Below are 19,781 nucleotides of genomic sequence, written 5' to 3'. Positions count from 1 at the left end.
TTGTAGATATGTAATCTGTAAATATTATCTCATGGTTTTTTAATCTTTGTAGTATACTTTGATGCACTAAGTTTTTAATTTTTGAAAAGAAATGGTGAGGGGCCAGTAAGATGATTTAATGAATAAAATCACTTCTTGGCTGGACATCATGGCGCACACCTCTAATCCCAGTACTAGAGAGGCAGAGGCAGAGGCAGAGGCAGGAGGATCTCTGTGAGTTTCAGACCAGAGTTTCAGACCAACCTGGCCTAGAAAGTAAGTTCCAGGACAGTCATAGCTACACAGGGAGATCAAACAAACAAACAAAACAAAAACAAAGAGTAAATACATGGAAATACTTTGTGGCCAAGACTGATGGACTGAATTCCATTCCCAGGACCCATTTGGTGAAAGGGGAGAACCTCCTCCTGAAAGTTGTCACATCCCCTGCGTGTAATGTTTTGCTTTTTAAATAAGTGTTATATTGTTTTGAGGGGACATTCAGCCCCCAAATATACCCCCTCCCGAGTATTTGCTTAGCTTGTGTAGTGTTGTATATTTATGGCTTTCTTTAGATGTACTTTATCATATAGAGGAGGTTCCTTTCCACTCTTGCATCATTGAGTGTTTTTATGTATTTAATTATTTGTTTTGCAGTCCTGGGGTTCAAACCCAGGCCTTGTTAATGCTCAACAAACACTTTACCATGGAGGTACATCCCCAGCCCTCAGTAAATACTTTTATCATGAAAGACTGTTAAATTTTGTGTGTGTGTGTTTTTTTTCTCTAGCTGTTGAGATGTTGTTAATTTAAAAGGGCTATTAATATGGGTAAAAGCTGCTAGGAAACATGGGACCAGCCCCTTTAGTCCCTTAACTGTTCATCCAGTGGCATCTTAGAGTCTTGCTCTTTTCAGGATGGATGTGACTGATGTAACTTGAGTTTGCTGTTCTTCCTGTCTATGGCTGCATCCTCCCAGTGATGATGTGCTCAGGGTTTTGTTGCTGTTAAATTACTTTAGCATATTTCCTTTAGTTAGTTGACACATGCATTAAAAATACCCAGTTTCAAGTTTGTGCCTGTCAAATCCATAATCTGTGTATCTATTGACCAATATTTTTCTTTTGACCAGGCCATATTCTCTCATTCCTTTGTGTGCCTTGTAATTTTTTTAAATAAACATTTTAAATAATATGGCAACTCTGACATAGGATTTGGTTTCAAGATGGATATTTTTAATTATGGCATATTGATACTTGGATTCTTTACTGTAGTTTACCATTTACTGTAGTTTATCATTTTTTAATGCAATAACTTGTTAATCGTCTTCTTTTTATTTATTTATTTATTTATTTTTTGAGACAAGATCTCTCTATATAGCCTGCCTCTGCCTCCTGAGTGCTGGGATTAGAAGTGTATACCACCACGCCTGGCAAATCATTCATTTATTCTTTTTTTGAGGGGGGTTGGTTTTCTTGAGACAGGGTTTTTCTGTGTGGCCCTGGCTGACCTGGTCCTCGCTATGTATACGAGGCTGGCCTCAAACTCACAGAGATCTACTTGCCTCTGCCTCCTGAGTGCTGGGATTAAAGGTGTGTACCACCACCACCCAGCTAGTCTGTTTATTCGTGGTACCAGTTTTTAATGTATATTGTGTACTGAATTGTCATGTAGAGGGATTATATCACAGAATCTTTAGGTTTAGAAGAGACATCGGGCCAGGGACCTGACTTCAGTCCCCAGAACTCCCATTAAAATGATGAGGACAGTGGCTTACACGTAATCTCAGTGCTAGGGAGACATACAGGAGGATTCCTGACTCAGTGGTCACCCAGTCTCAGCTAATTAGTGGGTTCAGGTCAGTGAGAGACCTTGTCTCAAAGCAGATCAGCAGCCATCCTGAGGATGACACAGAAGTAGTCCTCTGGTCTCTTTGTGTGCACACATGCACACACACAGTCATACATGCATAAATAAACAAGTGAGCAGAGCCTCATGGGTTAGGAACCATTGTTTTAGGATTTTAGACTAGAGACAAGCCCCCCCCCCCCCCCAGCAGTTACTACTTCTTGGAAAGGCCATTGCAGACCTTGATCCTGAATGTTAAATAATATTTCTGTAGATGAGGAATTAGAGGAATTAGACAGTGGTAGTTAATAATTATAAACTCTCTAAGTTTCATGTTAGAGGGTGTGTGTGTGTGTGTGTGTGTGTGTGTGTGTGTGTGTAACAGTAAAACAGCACTTAGGGAATTAGAAAAATTAGGATTGTTTTTTTTTAATTCTATTCCCCAAGTCACACTTGAGAGAAGCTTTGATTGCCACTGACCTCATATCCAAATTCTGGAACAAAGCAAAAATGTTTAATTTTTATTTTATTTTTTATATGAATGGATGTTTTGGCTATAGGGGTTTATGCTTGCTTCTGATATGTGCAGTGCCCATGGAGGCCAGAAGAGAGCAGCAGGTCCCTTGGAACTGGAGTTACAGCTGCTTGTGTGGGTCTCCATATGGGTGCTGGACCCTTTTTTGGCAAGAACAAGCAGCTAGTGCTCTTAACTGCTGAGCCATCTCCCTGGTCTCCTGCAAATGTTTTTAAGAGAATGCTTTTTAAGCTATAAAAGCATTATAACAACAAAAGGTGTTATTTCTTTTCAAGTAATTACTTTTAGCATCAAGATCTGATAATAGTCCTGCAGAAATGACACTTCTGATAGTAGCATTTAGAACCCTGTTTTATTTATGAGTTGTAAAGTTTAGAGAAATCAGCAGGAGGAGGGAGGAGAGGGGGATCTGTGGTTGGAATGTAAAATGAATAGAAAGTTTCTTGGTAATAAAAATTAAAACATGTTTAGAGAAGTCATACTTTGGTGCTTTTGGCTTACAAAGGTGGTACTATGTATAAGAACGTGTTCTTGATTTTTACATGGAGAGAAATTTACTGCTTAGACACTGATTCATAAGTGGGATTTTAAAGGTCTGAATAACTTGTACTAGGTTTGGCAGCAGCTTACCTGGTTTTAGTAGCATTTTATGTAGTTTTCACTATGCTGCCTACAGTAATTGCTTAGTGGAAGTAAACTATGGGGGAAAGGCATGATTTTAACTTGTTTTACTTTTCTTTTAGCATGAAAGTGAAATTTCAACCACAGCAGATGATTCTAGTTCATTAGAGGTAAGATTAATATGTCATAATTTCAAATACTGTAATAAAAATAGTCATTTAATATCACTAAAAGTATTTATTTATTGTACATTTTACATGCTTCTGCTGCATTTCTATAAATACAGTAAAATAACAACAGCATGAATGGTTAGCAAACCACAGATAGCGCTCTACTGTTGTCGTTTTTCACAGTGGTAGCTGACATATTAATTATTCCGTAGTTTACATAGACACTCTGGTTGGTTTCTGGGAAAGACTCTGACACTGGGTTTGTAGGTGTCAGACCACTGTGAACCTGTCTTACTTAGCACAGCAATTTTTTTTTTTGATAATTTGTTTTGAGTTAAGCTTTTCACAAATGTGTGGGTTTGTATTAGCTTTATGGACTTTTTTATTGGCACTAATGCTGTGGTGGTGACTAGGTGAGGAACTGTTAGGTGGGTGTGACCTCTTTATGATGTGCCCTTTTTATGTGATGGTGATAAATGTGTGTGATTTCTTAGTTTTTTAAAATATGATCACCATTTCTTTGGTCCAGAGTTAGAGAACATGAAAGCCTTTCTCTTACTCTAAATGTCTCCTCAATTAGTGTATTTCATAAGTTTCAATGTGTTGCTGCTTTCTAATAGAAAAACCTCTTTATGCTTAAATTAACATAGCACAGCCAGGTAGTGGTGGCGCAAGCCAGGTAGCTCTCTGTGAGTTCGAGGCCAGCCTGGTCTACAAAGCGAGTTCCAGAAAAGGCGCAAAACTACACAGAGAAACCCTGCCTTGGGGGAAAAATTAACATAGCACAATTTTATATTAATATTAAATTTGATACTTAACACATTTAATGTATTTTGGAGCTAAGAATATACTTACTAGTAGACTGGCCAGGAAAATAACCAACAGTGAATAAATAAGTGGGTATCTGATTCACACTGTGTAAAATTTCCTCTGTGGTCAGTATGGGTTTAAAATCACAACCTCTAAAAACTACCATTCAAGAATACTATGCCAAAAAAGTTACCTTTTAGAATAGGGGAAGTTGAGACTTTTAAAGACAAGTACAAACTAAAGCCATTCATGTCAACCAAGATAGCAGTGTAAAAGATACTCTCACAAGTCCCACACACAGACAACAACAGAGACAGTCTTAGTCACAAAAGCACAGGAAAGAGTAACCATAGAAAGAGTAGGTGAGCTGAGGAAAAATGGAAAAAGCCGCTCATGTCTCACTCTGCAAATCAGCAAACCCCTAATATGGATGGGGGAACAAAAACCAAACCAAAGCGAGAAAACTTGAAACACCATAAATCAATCAACAGACTTATAGGGAATAACAAGTGGTCTCAATAATAGCACTAATTGTAAATAGTCTCTGATTTCCAGTTAAAAGACACAACTGGCTGACTGACAAGACAGACAAGATACACTCATTTGTTGTTGAGAGAAATACATCTTACTGGCAAAGACACACTAGACTGAAAATGAATGTATCAGTCCATATACCAGGCAAGAGGAAGCTTCAGCAACAGCACATTCCTGATAAAGTGCACTTTATATCCAAGTTCATTAGAAAGAAGGCTGCTGCATGTTCACAAAGCAGGATCAATCCTTTGTAGTTCTTGGAGCCTTTCAGTATGCCTGAGAGAGTGACTGCTCTGTAGAAGGAGATGGAGCCCTTTAAGAACTTACCCATCTCCCATGTTTGATCATCACTGCTGCCTTCACTAGTTGGTCCCTAATGCTTCTGGTGCCTTAGTCTGGATTGGCTATCAGGTCCTGGCAGGCTTTTCCTGTTTGAACTGTGTGGTCAAGTACTGACTTATTCCCAGCCTTTAGTACTCTGCCTTGGGTGGAGCCAGGCATTGCTATGACCAACGTTAACATCCTAAACAATTTGGGAACCATTGCCAAGTGTGGTGCTAAAGCATTTATGGAAGCTCTTTAGGTTGGTGCAAACATTTCTGTGATTAGACAATTGGGTTTCTGCAGAGAAAGCAGTCGTGGTCATAAAACGTGATGATTATCAGTGTACTTAAGAGCCTTCTACTGGGGGCTCCTTCATTGTGCCTGTGAACTATAGTAGCCTGTTGGCTGGGTTATCAAAGTGATCTTTCATCTCAGAGAATACCAGACAGATGTAGAAGAGAGGTAAGTCAAAGAAGTGATGAAAAGTCTTTTCAGGGGCTAGGGGCATGGCTTAGTCCCTAAAGTACTTGCTGTACAAGCTTGAGGTCCTGGGTTTGGTTCCTCAGGACCCATAGTAAAGCCAGGTGCGTGTTAGTTTCTGTGATCACAGCAGTGGGGAGGCCTAGACAGGAGGGCCCCTGGGGCTTTGGGGCCAGCCAGTCCAGCTGAGTCAGTGAGTGCCAGGTTCAGTGAGACTCCCTATCTCCAGAAATAAGATGGCGAGTGATTAAGAAGACACCTGACATTGAACTCTGACCTCACATACATACACTAGAAAGCCATAGCTGTCCATGGCTTATCCAGTTACCCTTACTGCGGAGATGCAGTATGAGGGAAATTAGTGGTGGTCGGAAGAGAAGAAGGTGCATTGTAAGCACTCGAGTGTTTGAAGAATGTATTATGTCTTTTTGATGCATGGATTAATTTTAAGTAATCACTATATATGTTTTTGCCAATAAGGCTTTTTTTTTTTTTCAGTCATAAAAAGACTGAACTGGGCGGGGGCGATGACTGAATACAGTGCTTGCCACACAAGCTTGAGCTTAGATCCTTAGCACCCACATAAAAAGTCTGAAAATGTGGGTCTCTAGTCCCTCACTGGAGAGGCAGAGATGGAGGATCCTGGGCCTAGCTGGCCAGTAAGTGTTGCTGAATTTGCGGTCCCCACGCTCAGTGAAATACTTTTGTCGGATAAACTGCATTCAGTTTAAGATCATAATATATCAAGAGATTGTTTTCATACAGATAAATGGCTGCTGTTTTGTGACAGAAACAGGAGAGTCTACAGATTTATTACGGGTACAGTATTTAAACACTCATGATACTAATGTTTTATTCCGTGTAAAGGCACCCAGCTTACTAACCAAACTTTTCCTGCATGGACTCCTGTTTGTTTTTAATATTTAACAAAAACAATCACCTTTTTCTAGTGCAGAAATTCTGTTTATGCTATAAAGTATATATCTCATTAATAACAAGGCAGGTTTCTAACAGTACTAACGAACCGCAGGAGGTAGGAACGGTTTAAAATGACTTTGCTGTGGAATTTTAATTCCTGAGGAATGTTGCTAGTACTGAATTTTTAAAAACCTTGGATCGATTTAGGAAGAAGAACTTGGCATTGATAATTCTCATTTAGAACAAGGCGCTCAGTCCAGTCAGACCTGTCTGAAAATGATGGAAAATGAATTGTCTGGAAAACAGCACGAGATTGAAGAACTAACTCAACAGCTGGAAGAGATGAGCGGGACTGACGTTCTGAAGCGGGTGCGCTCACTTCCCATGGCTTTGCTTTGTCATCCATGTAAATATGCGTGCGTGTGTGTGCGTGCGCGTGTGTGCGTGTGCGCGCGCGCGCGTGGATGTGTGTGTGTGTGTGTGTGTGCGCGCACGTGCGTGCTCATGTGCGCGTGTGGGTGTGTGTGCACGTGTGTGCGTGCGCGTGTGTGGGTGTGTGCGTGCGAGTGTGCGCGAGTGTGTGCATGTGCGTGAGCGCTTGTGTGTGTGTGTGTGTGTGTGTGTGTGCTCGTCACACACCGGGCTTTGCCATGGAGTCTTAGGTCATTTCATAATCTTTGTCCTTGTACATAGATAGCTTAAACAAGCCCATTTAAAATGAGACACAGCTGAAATATCTGGACTTTTAAATTTAACTGTGTAAAGTAGCTAGAGTGAAATCACTCCCGTTTGTGTAATCTGAGAGAAAATTGGTGGGAACCACAAAAAACGTGTGACTTAAGCCCGTTAAGAGTGTCAGAAAGTCCTTGTGAGTCACTTGCTGGCCGCAGTGGCACCTGCTAAGCAGGGAAGTCAGGATGAAGTCCATGAAGCGGGCTTCCATCCCATCCTCTTCAGAAACAAGCCGGGTTAAATGTGTCTGTTGGTACACACTGGGGAGTATAAAGACGCTTCTATAAGAAAATATGGTTAAGTCAACCCACATGTGTTCTCTTCCTTAATGCAGATACATGTTTTCAAAGTCAGTTTTGAAATAAAACTAATTTGGACAGGCCAGTAGCTTTCATGGAAGATTATTTATTTTGAAAAACAAAAAACCCTAAAAGCTGACATTTACAGTTTCCCCTGGTTTCTCTTAGTTACAAGAATTTGAAGCTGCCGTTAAGCACAGAGACTGCATCATTACTCAGCTGATTGCTAACCTGCAGCAAGCAACAAAAGAAAAGGATGAGACAATGAAGGAATTTTTAGAGTTGACAGAACAGAGTAAAGAATTGCAGATTCAGTTCCAGCACGTGAGTGTCACGCAGGTTTCTCGGTTTTAGCAATGAATTATGTACTCTTCCACTTGCCAGCACAGATCGATATTGTGAAGCCGTTTGCTTCCTTACGGGTACCAAAACGTGCTTTAGGGCACTGAAAAAACTGGCAAACTGTGTTGTTATAGTAACCAATAACTTTTTGTTTGTTTGTTTGTTTTGGTTTTTGAGACAGGGTTTCTTTGTGTAGCTTCTGAGCCTGTCCCCGAACTCCCTCTGTAAACCAGGCTGGCCTCCTCACTGAGATCTGCCTGTCTCTGCCTCCTGAGTGCTGGGATTAGAGGCGTGCACCAATACCACCACCACCTAGCATAATCAAGAATTTTAATTCAGATCTCATGAGTAGATTCCTGATATTATTTAAATTAAACTCCATATCTCACCAAACTCATATCTCACTGAATACATTTTTGCAGACAACACTCTTTAGTTGCATTGGGCCTTTGCAGTCCTGGCATGGTTTTGTTTAGGTTCTGCATGGTAACTGGACCTACACCTTCCCAGTTACTCTATGTTTCCCTTGGGAATCCATCCTGGCTAGTTTTCTGACAGCTCCATCCAAGCTAGAGTTATCTGAAAGAAGGGAACCTCAATTGAGAAAATGCCCCTGTAACATCAGGCTGTGAGGGATTTTCTTAATTAGTGATTGGTTGGAGAGAGCTCAGCTTATTATGAGTGTGGGGAGGTGATCCTGCATTCTATAAGAAAGCAGGCTGAGCAAGCTATGAGGAACAAGCCAGAAAGCAGCATCCGCCATGGCCTCTGCATCAGCTCCTGCCTCCAGGTTCCTGCCTTGCTTGAGTTCCTGTCCTGACTTCCTTAGATGATGAACAGTGATGTGGAAGCGTAAGGCATATAAACCCTCTCCTCCCCAACTTGTTTTGGTCATGGTGTTTCATCATTCAGCAGTAGTAACCCTGACTAACACAACATCTGATTGCACTGACCAGAGTTTGATAGCAAGTAACACACAACAACTTGAAATATCTTAAGCTAGAGAGTTTAATGTAAGTATACAGGCGTCATATAGAATTTAGGGCGGAGATATGATCAGGACTCTGAAAGAGATTGGAGCTAGGGTCTGAAAAGTCACTAGGATGCAGAAGTGTGTGCCCGTTCACATTCTCTAGGCCTCAGTCCTAATTCCCTCCCTACATCTGCTTTCTCTGAATATCATCTGAAAGGTAATTTATCTGCTCAGTCCAGTCATAGCAACAGCAGACCTCAACCCCCTGAAGTGAACCGAGGTCACAGAGAGCCAGTGTCAGCAGAAAGTCAGTCGGCAAACTGTCACAGTTTCGTCTGTTGAAGGCTCTTTGTGTTTCCAAGTTACAGGCTAGTGAGACTCTGCGGAGCAGCACTCACAGTAGCACCGCTGCGGAGCTCCTCCAGGCCAAGCAGCAGCTCATCACCCAGCAGCAGCAGCTGGAAGGACAAGACCATCAGTTAAAGGACTATCAGATAAAGGAGGAGCAATTCAAAACCCAAATTACTTTTTTACAAGAGAAAATTAAAGTATATGAAATGGTAAGGATGCCAACCTGCTTGTCGCAACTTTGTAATTTTCTTTATTAAAAATTTTTTTATTCATTTTACATAACAACCACAGATTCCCTCTCATCCCTCAGCCTTACCCCCAACCCACCCCTCATTCTCTCCTCCAAAAAGGTAAGGCCTCCCATGGGGAGTCAGCAAGCCTGATACATTCAGTTGAGGCAGGTCCTAGCCCCTCCCCCTGCATTCAAACTGTGCGAGTTGTCCCACCATAGGCATTGGGCTCCAAAAAGCCGGTTCATGCACCAGAGATGGATCCTGATTCCACTGCCAGGGGGCCCCTCAATCAGACCAAGCTACTTGTAATTTTCTTCTTCATGTGTCTTATGCATATGAATTAGAAAATTTTATAATTAAGTCAAACTCTTTGAATATGGAAAATAACTTATTTTAAAAGCAGTTGAGAATCTCATACTAACAACTGTATATCTCACACTAATATAGTTAAGATAATACTGCCCACTGTTGTGTTCCTTAAAGTGATTTGCATATGTTAACTGGAGTCTCAGTGGAGCCTAAATTTATAACTCAAATATCTATTTTGTCCCATCTGAAGCATTCCCATCTATTTTAGCTGTGATACTGAAATTCTGAAAATACTTTTGTCACAAGTAAAATTTGGTTATAAAAAATAAAGGCAGTTGATTCTCTTTACTCAAATTATGTTGCACTTCTTTCAAACATTTAGGAATTAAGGCTCTTTGGGGCAGGGGACAGCATTATGTATGACATAGATTATAATCTTAAATTCCAATAACAACTCATCTTGAAAGGTTTGCTTTCATTGATTTTGAATTGAAATGAAAACTCGAAGTGTTTGGTTACTATCTGTTCTACTCCCATACCAGAATTGGGATTCAAACCCTGTCCATGTGACTGGGGGCAGGGCAGAGCTCTTGCCCCACACTGCCTTTTTATTTATAAAAAATGCCTTATAAAACATAGCAAATCAAAAGCACAATCTGATTCTGATTTGTAGGCTCAGAAAACTCATTTAGCTCTTACCTGAGTCCTGAGTTAGAGTAGAGGTAGATTCAGATTGTTCCAAGTTCAAGAGGCTGTTTAAAAATTCAAATGTAAGATCTTTAGTTGGCAATGGTTAATAATCATGGGGAACCATATATTTCTGGTCCTTTGGGTTTTATTTTCGTTCCACGGACAAAAGAACTTAAAAAGACAAATATTGGTTACAAGGTTCTTTAGTGAGCAAATGGAAGGATGTTTGCACTCAGACGCTGTGGCATTAGACTGAAGTAAACTGATTTATGCATCTCCTTGTAGGGCAGCTTATGCCTATGGGCTGGAGTTTTTCAGTCCTTTTTACCAGAATTTCCTAACATTATTGAGTATGTTTGGATGGTTCTTCTGCCTCTTCAGTGCTGTGAATATGTGTATGCGTGCCTAGCTCAGGGTATGGCTTTTCTCAAAAGACTGGAGGCATTTGGTCTTTTCCATGAACTGGACTTAGAGGGCACCCCCAGCACTTCCTTCAGAGAGCTTTCTTCTGTGTGAGCTTAAGACAGTTTTTCTTTAGATGTCCTTTATACATTCACTCAGAATTCCTTTGAATTCTATTTGCCGAAGACCTTTGTATTATAATTCAACTGCTTAAAATAACTCTGACCAGTTCTATAGATTTTATTTCATGCTTTGTGTTTGGATCTAAAGCCTTTACTCACAGAGAAAACTAAATAACACATCCAAAACTCTGCCCAGGCCTCTGTTCAACCTGGTGCTTTGATGTGATTGTGATACAACTGTGCTTGGTGTGCTGTTTGGGCTGAGCTGTTAGCTACAGCTTCATAATCGATCCCAAATGGGAACTGTGGAAAAGTTTCTGCTCCGTTTTCAAGTTTCTGTTTGACCTGAGATTGTAGTTCCAGATCAGCGCGTCATAAACACTGCAGCTGTCGCAGATGCCGCTTAAGTGCCTGGCAGGGAGATTAACAGACTCCCAAACTCGAGAAGAATACTTCTTATTGCATAGCTCTTATCATTGGAACACCCTCACACCACTAAAATTCATGGGAGTAACCTGGACTTTTTTTTGAGTTGAGGATTGAACCCAGGGCCTTGCGCTTGCTAGGCAAGCGCTCTACCACTGAGCTAAATCCCCAACCCACTGGACTTATTTTTAAATCTTTTTCTGAGAGTATTCAGAGATTGTATAGTATTATAATTAGCTCAAAATATTAAATAATTGGGATATCAATCAGTAATTTTAAAAGTGAAGCTATAAGAGGTTAGCAAAGATTTAGTGAGTTTTTAAATTATTACAATTATTTTTTGTCTGGAGATTGAGCTCAGGTAATCAGAGCCATCTCATCAGCCTAGCCATATTTCCTTCTTTCTTTTTTTTCATTCTTTTTTGGCACTGCTGGAAGTAGAACCTAGGATATCATACATGCCAAGCAAATCAAGCTGGAAATTTTTAATTTAAAATTTTATTACATTTTTTATTATTTTAAATGTTTTCATACACTATATCATTATCATATTCTTTCCTGTCCTCCCAGATTCTCCCCACCTCCCTTAATTAAAATTTTTAGTCACAACAAATGTAATTCAGTATTTCTTCCTAAGACGGTCTGAACTATGGTAGAACTTTGCTCCTAAGTGTCCAGGTGTACAACCCTTACCATTGGAGCGGTGGAGGGCTGGGCGCAAGTGACTTTTTATAGACTCATGTAAGCAGTGCCTTTCCTCGTCTTTTGTTAATAAGGTTAAGCAATAAAGTTACTAGAAATTGTTACACTTCCTTTTCTTTTTTTCCTTCTGAAGGAACAAGATAAAAATGTAGAAAACTCTACTAATGAAATACGGGAAAAGCAAGCCATCATCGAAGCATTGAACACAAGAGTAATAGAAGAGGAGAAGAAAGCTGCTGCATTAAAGAACAAAGTAACAAGTGCTGAAAAATTAGTAGAAGAGTTAAAAGGACAGCTTACAGAAAAGGACCAAGAAACCCAAAGCTTCAAACTGGAGCTAGCCAGTTCTAGGGAAAAGGAAAAGCAGTGTTCGCTCGAAATTAAACAGTTGATGGGGACAGTTGAAGAACTCCAGAAGAGAAACTATAAAGAGAACCTAGAAACCGGCATAGTGCAAAGAATGGAAAAAGAAAGCCAGCGGAAATTAGATCAGCTCCAAGCAGAGCTGGATGAGATGTATGGGAAGCAGATAGTGCAAATGAAGCAAGAGCTGATAAGGCAGCACGCGTCTCAGCTGGAGGACCTGCGGTCCCGGCATAAGGGAGAAATGGAAAACACTCTCAAGTCCCATGCGAATGCTGCAGTCAGTGAAGAGCAGCTGAAGTTACTGAATGTGGCGATGAGTGAACTGAATGGAAAACTACAAGATGCACTTTCCCAAAAGGAAAAACTTGGGGAAGAGCTCTGTGTAGTTAGGGGGGAAAAATGTGCTCTGCAGAGTCAGTTTGATGATCTTTCAGAAGAATCAGGCTTCTTAAGAGAGCAGATTCAGAGAGCTAGGCAGACAATAGCTGAACAAGAGAGCAAGCTGAACGAGGTGTGCAAGTCCCTCAGCACAGTCGAAGGCTTGAAAGCGGAGATCGCTGCTGCGTCTGAGACCAAGAAAGAGCTGGAGTTAAAACATGACGCAGAAATTACGAATTACAAGATTAAACTAGAAATGCTAGAAAAGGAAAAGAATGCAGTGTTAGACAGAATGGCAGAGTCCCAAGAGGCTGAGCTGGAGCGCTTGAGAACGCATCTCCTCTTCAGTCATGAGGAAGAACTGTGCAAACTGAAAGATGACCTCGAAGCTGCACATCGACTTAATATTGAGAAACTTAGAGATAATTTGGGCATTCACCACAAGCAGCAGCTAGATGGTTTACAGAGTGAAATGAGGAAGAAGATGGAAACCATGCAGTGGGAAAAAGACAACTTGCTGACTAAGCAAAATCAGCTGCTCCGGGAAATTTCTGAACTAAGAGATTCACAGGAATCATGTATTAATTCAAAATCAGAAGAAATGACTCTTCAGATTAATGAACTTACAAAGGAAATTGAAATCCTCAGACAAGGAGAAAAGGAAAAGGGTGCACTTGAACAGGAAATTCAGGAGTTACAACTTACAACTGAACTACTAAAAGAACAACTGAAAGAAAAAGAGGAGGGCCTTCAAGAAAAATGTGCACAGCTTGAAGCAGAGAACAGCCTTCTTGCAGACGAGAAGACTGCCCTTGAAGACATGTTGAAATCTTACACCCCTGCGGACCAAGTAGAAAGACTGATTGCCTTAAAAGACGGTAGCTGGCAGGAAGAAGTTGAAATACTTAGAAAGGAGAAGGAGGACCTGATAGAACAATGTAGTCATCTAAATAAGGAGATCGAAAAGCAAAGGAATACGTTTTCATTTGCTGAAAAGAACTTTGAAGTTAATTATCAGGAGTTACAGGAAGAGTATGCTTGCCTCCTCAGAGTAAAAGGCGATCTGGAAGACCTCCAAGCTAGGCAGGCGTTAGAGTATGAATGCAGGATTAACGCGCTGAGCCAAGAGCTGCATTTGCAGAAAGGAGAGCATCCCGACCTTACTGATGGCAAAGCGTTTGTAGCTGAACCATTGGACGTCAGTGAGGTAGTCAGTGAGGTAGTTGAGAAAGATACAACAGAACTTATGGAAAAGCTGAAGGTAACGGAGCGGGAAAAAGTAGAGCTCTCGGAGAGACTTTCTGTCGCATCAGAACAGCTAAAGCAGGCCCGCGACGAGGTGGACTCCCTAAGTGCAGAGGTTAGACTATTAAATCAAGACAGAGAACAGCTTTTGTTGAGGTGTAGAGTGCTAGAGGTCCCCGCTAACCCCAAGGGGACAGAAAATGCCGCTGAGTGCCCTGTGCCATTGAGCTCTAGCAAAGCTGAGCTTGTGACTGTGACAGACAGCCGTCATGAAGGATGTGATTCTCAAATTAGTGAAGATTTGTCAGAAGAATCAAAAATAATGATAGAAGATAAAATTCCCTTTAAAGAAAGTGGGGGAGAAGAGTTGACATTGCTAACCAGAACAACTGACCCATCTCATGGTGTAGTGGAGCAGTGTGAAACTGAAAAGCTCCTGCAAGAGCTTTCCATCCTCAAAGCCAAGCAGGTATGTCCGTGTGTGATGGAAAATCCTAGTGAAAACACACATTGTACACTGAAATAGTTCTTACTTTCGTGAACCAGTAATCTATATCCTTACTGGGCAAATCAGTTTTCATTTTTTCTTAAATATTGTTACCTCTCAATCAATCTCTTATATCTGCTGCTCAGAAAGTAAGGTAAGCTAGTCATTTTTACATATTTTTTCTTTTTAAAGAGACTTTGTTTTATTAATTTTACATTATAATCATTTTAGTATCAAGATTATTTTTTAGAGTTTTTCATATTAATGTTTTCTAGTATGAAATTTCAAGTTTTCAGTTAGAATTCCACAATTGTTAAAAAAAAAAACCTTAAGTTTTCTACTGTTCTTTATACAAAATATTCAGTGGTAATAGAATTATATTTCTGGGAGGTGGGGCTTAAGGCCTAGAGTTTTCTGAGTCTTATATCTGATATTAACTCTTAATGTAAGTCAAGAATTTTAAAAATGCAGACTGTATTTTGTTCTTGTTTTGTTCTGTTGCTTCACTAAAACTGACCCAAAGCAGCTTAGTTGTAGAAAGTAGTAGTATTTGGCCACAGTTCATCATTAAGGAACTGAGGGCAGAAATTCAGTCAGGATTAAAGTAGAAACCATGGAGGAATGCCACTTGCTACCTTACTTACTGGCTTGTGCTGAGCTAGCTTTCCTATATAGCTTGGGACTGCCTGCACACAGGTAGTCCACAGGACTACCACCTGCCCGCAGGCAGTCCACATAATGGTACTATTCACAGTGGGCTCCTACCTCAATTGACGGTCAAGATGATCACCCACAGTTATGCCCACAGGCCAGTCTGATCTGAGCAGTACTAAAGTTGAGACCTTCTCATCTCTGTTGACAAGTAATGCTAAGACAATGACTAATAATGAATCATTCCTAATAACTTGTGTTTGGTAAGTACTGATAGAAAGAACAGGAAGGTTCTGGTAGGTTATCTATAGTGTACAAGTGCTAACTATAAAGTTGTATGTGTTTCTATATTAGTGAAACATAAATTTATTGAGTATACTCCAGACATGCACAGAGTGGCAAACAAGAGATAAGAGACTCTAGTCTCAGGAAGCATGTATTCTAGAGGAGCAGGCAAGTAATAATGGGAAATGCGTAGGGAGGTTAACACTAGTGTTGCCTGTGAGGCAGGGAAGCACAGTGGTCAGGGAAGGTGTCTAGAGGAGTTGGCCTTTGGACTGAGCTCTGTATGACAGGCTTGCAATGAGGAAATGTGAGCTTGAGGGCCAGGATGTAGGCCTGTGCACTTGGCAGTGAAAGGATGTGAAAGGGTAAAGTAGACTTCGAGAAGGAAGAAACAATGTGTGAACGAAGTAGGACGCCTTGGGGAGTTTGTCTGATGACTTCTAATCACACTTACGATCTTCTATCAAATACAGATTTAAAATAACCTGAATAGAATCAAAAGACCCAGTTACTAATTAGTAGTAAATGTGGAATTGTTTTGAAAAGTGTAATGTGTGGTAATTACTCTAAAGGTATTAAATACCATTTTAATTTTTTACATAGGAGAGGACTTGATTTCCAACTTTAGCTGCCCTGATCTTGATACTATCTCTCACTAAAATAAAAAAAAAAAAAGGCCATTATAGGCTTTCTTTTAAACCGAAAAGAAACACATTTGAAGTATAATTTCTGTTTGTTTTTTAAATTTTTTAAAATTCACTTAGCTAGTTTGGCTAGAAGGAGAAAGAAAAACATCCTAGGAAGTGTCCCCAGTGTTGGCATGTGAGGCAGCCATGGAGTGGCAGGAATTGATGATTTCTTATGCTGAGAGACTATAAAGTGAAGTGTGTTTGAAGAGATGCTGAAGCAGAATAACCACAGGAGGAACCGCTACCCTGCCGTTCCTAAGGCCCTGTGTGCCAGCCCTGCGTGCTGGACCTGCGTGCCGGACCTGCAGGACCTAGACTGAAGCTGACACAGACAGTACATTTTTTAAAGAGGAAGATGAAGCCCATTCTTCAAGTGTCAATAGTGAAACAAAAAAGAACTTCAGAGGAAGACGATGAGACTTTGTCATTTACTATATAGCATTTTCTAAAAGTCCTGACCATTGTAAAGACAAAAAGATTCATGATGTTGATGGACAGAAAAGCAGTTAACTGTCATAATTCACAGGTGTAATTTAATAAGAAATTAAGGAAATGAGTTAAAAAACCCTTAAGTCAAATAATGTGAAAAAACCCTTGGAATGCAGAAATGTCTAACAGCCTGGGTGTGGTGGTATGTGCCATAACCTCATCACTCAGGAGCAGAGGTAGGGCTGGTGAGTTCAAGGCCAGACTGAATTACAGAGCAAGACCTCTTCTTAACACAGAGACATGAACAGCCCACCTGAGCACAAGTGAAGGAGGATGAGCCCTGAATAAATGGAAACTTTCATTTCTGAATGGGAAATGTTTAATATGAAATACTAGTTTGCTTTTTGTATTTCCAATCCAGTTCACGGTGAAATGTATTGAAGTTTAATTTAATTGGTTTACAGTTGATCTGTAAGGAGAGGTATAGAAGAGGCAAGACTATCTGAGCAGACTACATGGTACATGACATATAGAGGGGACAGTTTTAGGCTTATGTGCACCAGTTGTTTGTTTACATGTGTGCCTGGGTAAGTATATGTGACATGTGAATAAATTCAATAGCCAGAAGAGGACAGTAAACCTCCTGAAAAGGAGTTATTCTTGGTTGTGAGGCACTCGAGGTGGGAACGGGGAACCGAACTTGGGTTTCCTGGAAGACAGCCTTTGCTCAGAACCACTGAGCTGTCTTTCTAGACCCTAAACATGCCAATTTAATAAATACTGAAAATGAGTTAAGCTGTTCCAAAAGATAAAATAGCATCCAAGTATCTGTAGCTGGTTATCCTGTTTCTTCCCGGCTCCCACGGCCCTCAGACCCAAGCAAACACACAGAGACTGATATTATTTACAAACTGTATGGCCTAATGGCTCACGCTTCTTGCTAGCTGTTCTTATATCTTAAATTAGCCCATTTCTATTAATCTATAAGTTGCCATGTGGATCATGGCTTACCAGTATCTTAACATGTTGCTTCTCATCACAGCAGCTGGCAGTGTCTCCTGACTCAGCCTTTCACTTCCCAGCATTCTCTTCTCTCTTTGTCCCACCTATACTTCCTGCCTGGCTATTGGCCAGTTAGCACTTTATTAACCAATCAGAGCAAAACATTCATAGCATAGAGAACATCCCAGAGCAAGTATCGACATTTAAAGAAAGTAGGTAGAAAAAAATTAGCAAATTTAGAGCAGAAATAAATGAATTTCAAATAACCAAAAGTTTTGAAGAAGTTTGATGGTTTTTCATTTGAAAAGATCAGTAGGTTGTAATTATTAGATCTCCAAGGATATCATCAGGTGAGAAACCACAAACAAAATGAAAATAAAAATCCAAGTACAGATACCACAAGGATTTAAAATATAAGACATGAGTACTATAAATAAACTCTGCTGATGAAATAGAAATTACCCAGACTAACTGACATAGAAATACAAAGCCTAAGTAAGCCGTTAGCTGTTACAGAATCTGGGACTGGAATCAGTTTTCTTTCTCACCTCTCCAACTAAAGCTGCTGCACCACGACCATTGCACAAGTGGATTTCCCAACTCCCAGGGGTGAGTACAGGTACTTAGTAAATAGGATTTAAAAGAGAATCCGAGGAGCAGGAGCGGAAAGACAGAAAGCACTCCTGTGAGGCTGGTTAGTATTGAGATACAGACCAGGCAAGAATGCCTCAAGAAAGGAAAGTTACAGGCTAATCTCACTTTTGAATGGGGCTGAATAAATTCTTGATGAAATATTACTGGGTTATCCCAAGAATGTAAGAATTTTTCAGTATCTGAAAATTCTGTGTATTTAATCTCCACATCCATACCATACACAGCAGGAGACAACCTGATCATTTTAAATTCTGCTAGTAAAGAATCTCCAAAAGTTGCCAGAACTTTTACAGTTTTAAATTAAAAAAAAAAAAAAAAAGTAGGAAATCAGGAATAGAAGGAACTAAGGGTACAATGGCTTCTAAGGTGATGTTTAGAAGCTTTCCCAGTCAAGGCAGACTCCCAGCTTTGATCTCTGTCTTTAGAGTTTCCAGCCAGTCAATACAATTTGAATAAGAAATGAGAAAGACTGTGAACAAATGAGACAAAATGTGAAATCATAGATGAGGTGTTTGAAACGTAGACATTAAAGACCTGGTATACATTGCCATGGTCTGGTCTTTCCATTCTTTAATGTAAAGGGATATCCCAAAGTTGAGTATGTCTTTTTTGTTTTTGTACAAAGTACAGGGGAGGCTGTCCTTCTGAGGTAATATTTGAGAAGAGACTTAAACCAACAAGCCAAGACAGCAGGGAAAGCTCACAAAATTCAGTAAGTGCGTTAAGACAATTGATTTTATATTAAAGGTGAGAAGCTGGGGAGTTAGATCCTTACCATTTAGGAAAAATTAACCCTAGGTTAGTTTAAGGCACACACGTAAGAAAGTAGGATTATGATCTTCAGACAAGAAGCCTTTAATTAAAAAGAACAAACTCAACGTAAAGCTTTAAGAAATTTGATCATGTCTCTTTTATGAACAGTACCTAAAACAGGCTTAATTATTAGGAGCAGATATTTGCCACATTACAAAGGATTGTAAAGATGGTGTAAATATGTGAGGAAATACAAAGAACTTAATGAACAGATGACTTATTGATATGGATACAAGGATGTGAGCATTCACATTTTTTATTAAATTAGTTCAATTATATAAATCAGTTGGCATACAGTTAGCCTGTGTATTATCTGTGAGCAGCAGTTACAACCCTGGGTGTGGGAGTGTGGTCACTGGACAGCGGCAGCAGCACTTGGAAACAGGCTAGAACTAGTATTTCTTAGACTTCCTGAGCCAGAGGCCAAGGGCAGACCATGAACTTGTGTCAGCAAGCATTCCAGATGAGTCTGATACATAATGGACAGCTCACTAGTGAAGCATTCACTCATTTGTCTTAGGTGGTTATGTAATCACTCACTGCCTTTTGATTGAAAGCACCCCAAGCTTACCAGTAATCCAGTTGATCTCCAGAAAGGAAAGTGAACCAGTTGTGGTTCATGTATACTATACTACAATTAAAATAAATTAACCTGTCATCTGTATGGATTGATTTCGGAAGCATATTGATATGGAATGGGAAGAAATTTACAAAATAAATGCCATTGGTATAAATACACAGAAATACACAATATAATGTGCTATTTTCATGTTTACTGGGAAATGATAGTAGACACATTCTAAATTTTTAGTAACAGTTACTTGTGGGCAAAGAATAATCAAACATCATGAATTCAATTTTGTCTCTTTGAAAATCTAAAGAGATAGTGAGGAAATAGAATTAAAATATTAGGATTTATTAGAGTTTTGTGTACATTGGTATTTATTACATTTTCATTTTCATCATGTAAAATATTGTTTAA

The 19,781-nt window shown here is 39.9% G+C and overlaps 1 protein-coding gene across 10 annotated transcripts in view; it reads left to right on the top strand.

Moving 5' to 3' along the window:
• Akap9 (A-kinase anchoring protein 9) overlaps positions 1–19,781 on the top strand; it is a 118,196-nt gene that overhangs the window by 12,965 nt on the left and 85,450 nt on the right. For 6 of the 10 annotated variants that reach the window (XM_036180762.1, XM_036180756.1, XM_036180752.1 and 3 more), the window contains 6 exons: positions 3,106–3,153; positions 6,067–6,120; positions 6,427–6,588; positions 7,419–7,574; positions 8,928–9,125; positions 11,934–14,258. In XM_036180762.1, the coding sequence (XP_036036655.1) occupies positions 3,106–3,153; positions 6,067–6,120; positions 6,427–6,588; positions 7,419–7,574; positions 8,928–9,125; positions 11,934–14,258 (2,943 nt within the window). The remainder of the gene's footprint in view (positions 1–3,105; positions 3,154–6,066; positions 6,121–6,426; positions 6,589–7,418; positions 7,575–8,927; positions 9,126–11,933; positions 14,259–19,781) is intronic. The other 4 variants (XM_036180763.1, XM_036180759.1, XM_036180758.1 and 1 more) reach the window with 2 other exon arrangements.

This window comes from Onychomys torridus, chromosome 3 (genome assembly GCF_903995425.1).
Source record: "Onychomys torridus chromosome 3, mOncTor1.1, whole genome shotgun sequence".
Taxonomy (NCBI): domain Eukaryota; kingdom Metazoa; phylum Chordata; class Mammalia; order Rodentia; family Cricetidae; genus Onychomys; species Onychomys torridus.
The sequence above is the reverse complement of the archived record's forward strand: the minus strand, read 5'-3'. Positions and strand labels throughout refer to the sequence as shown.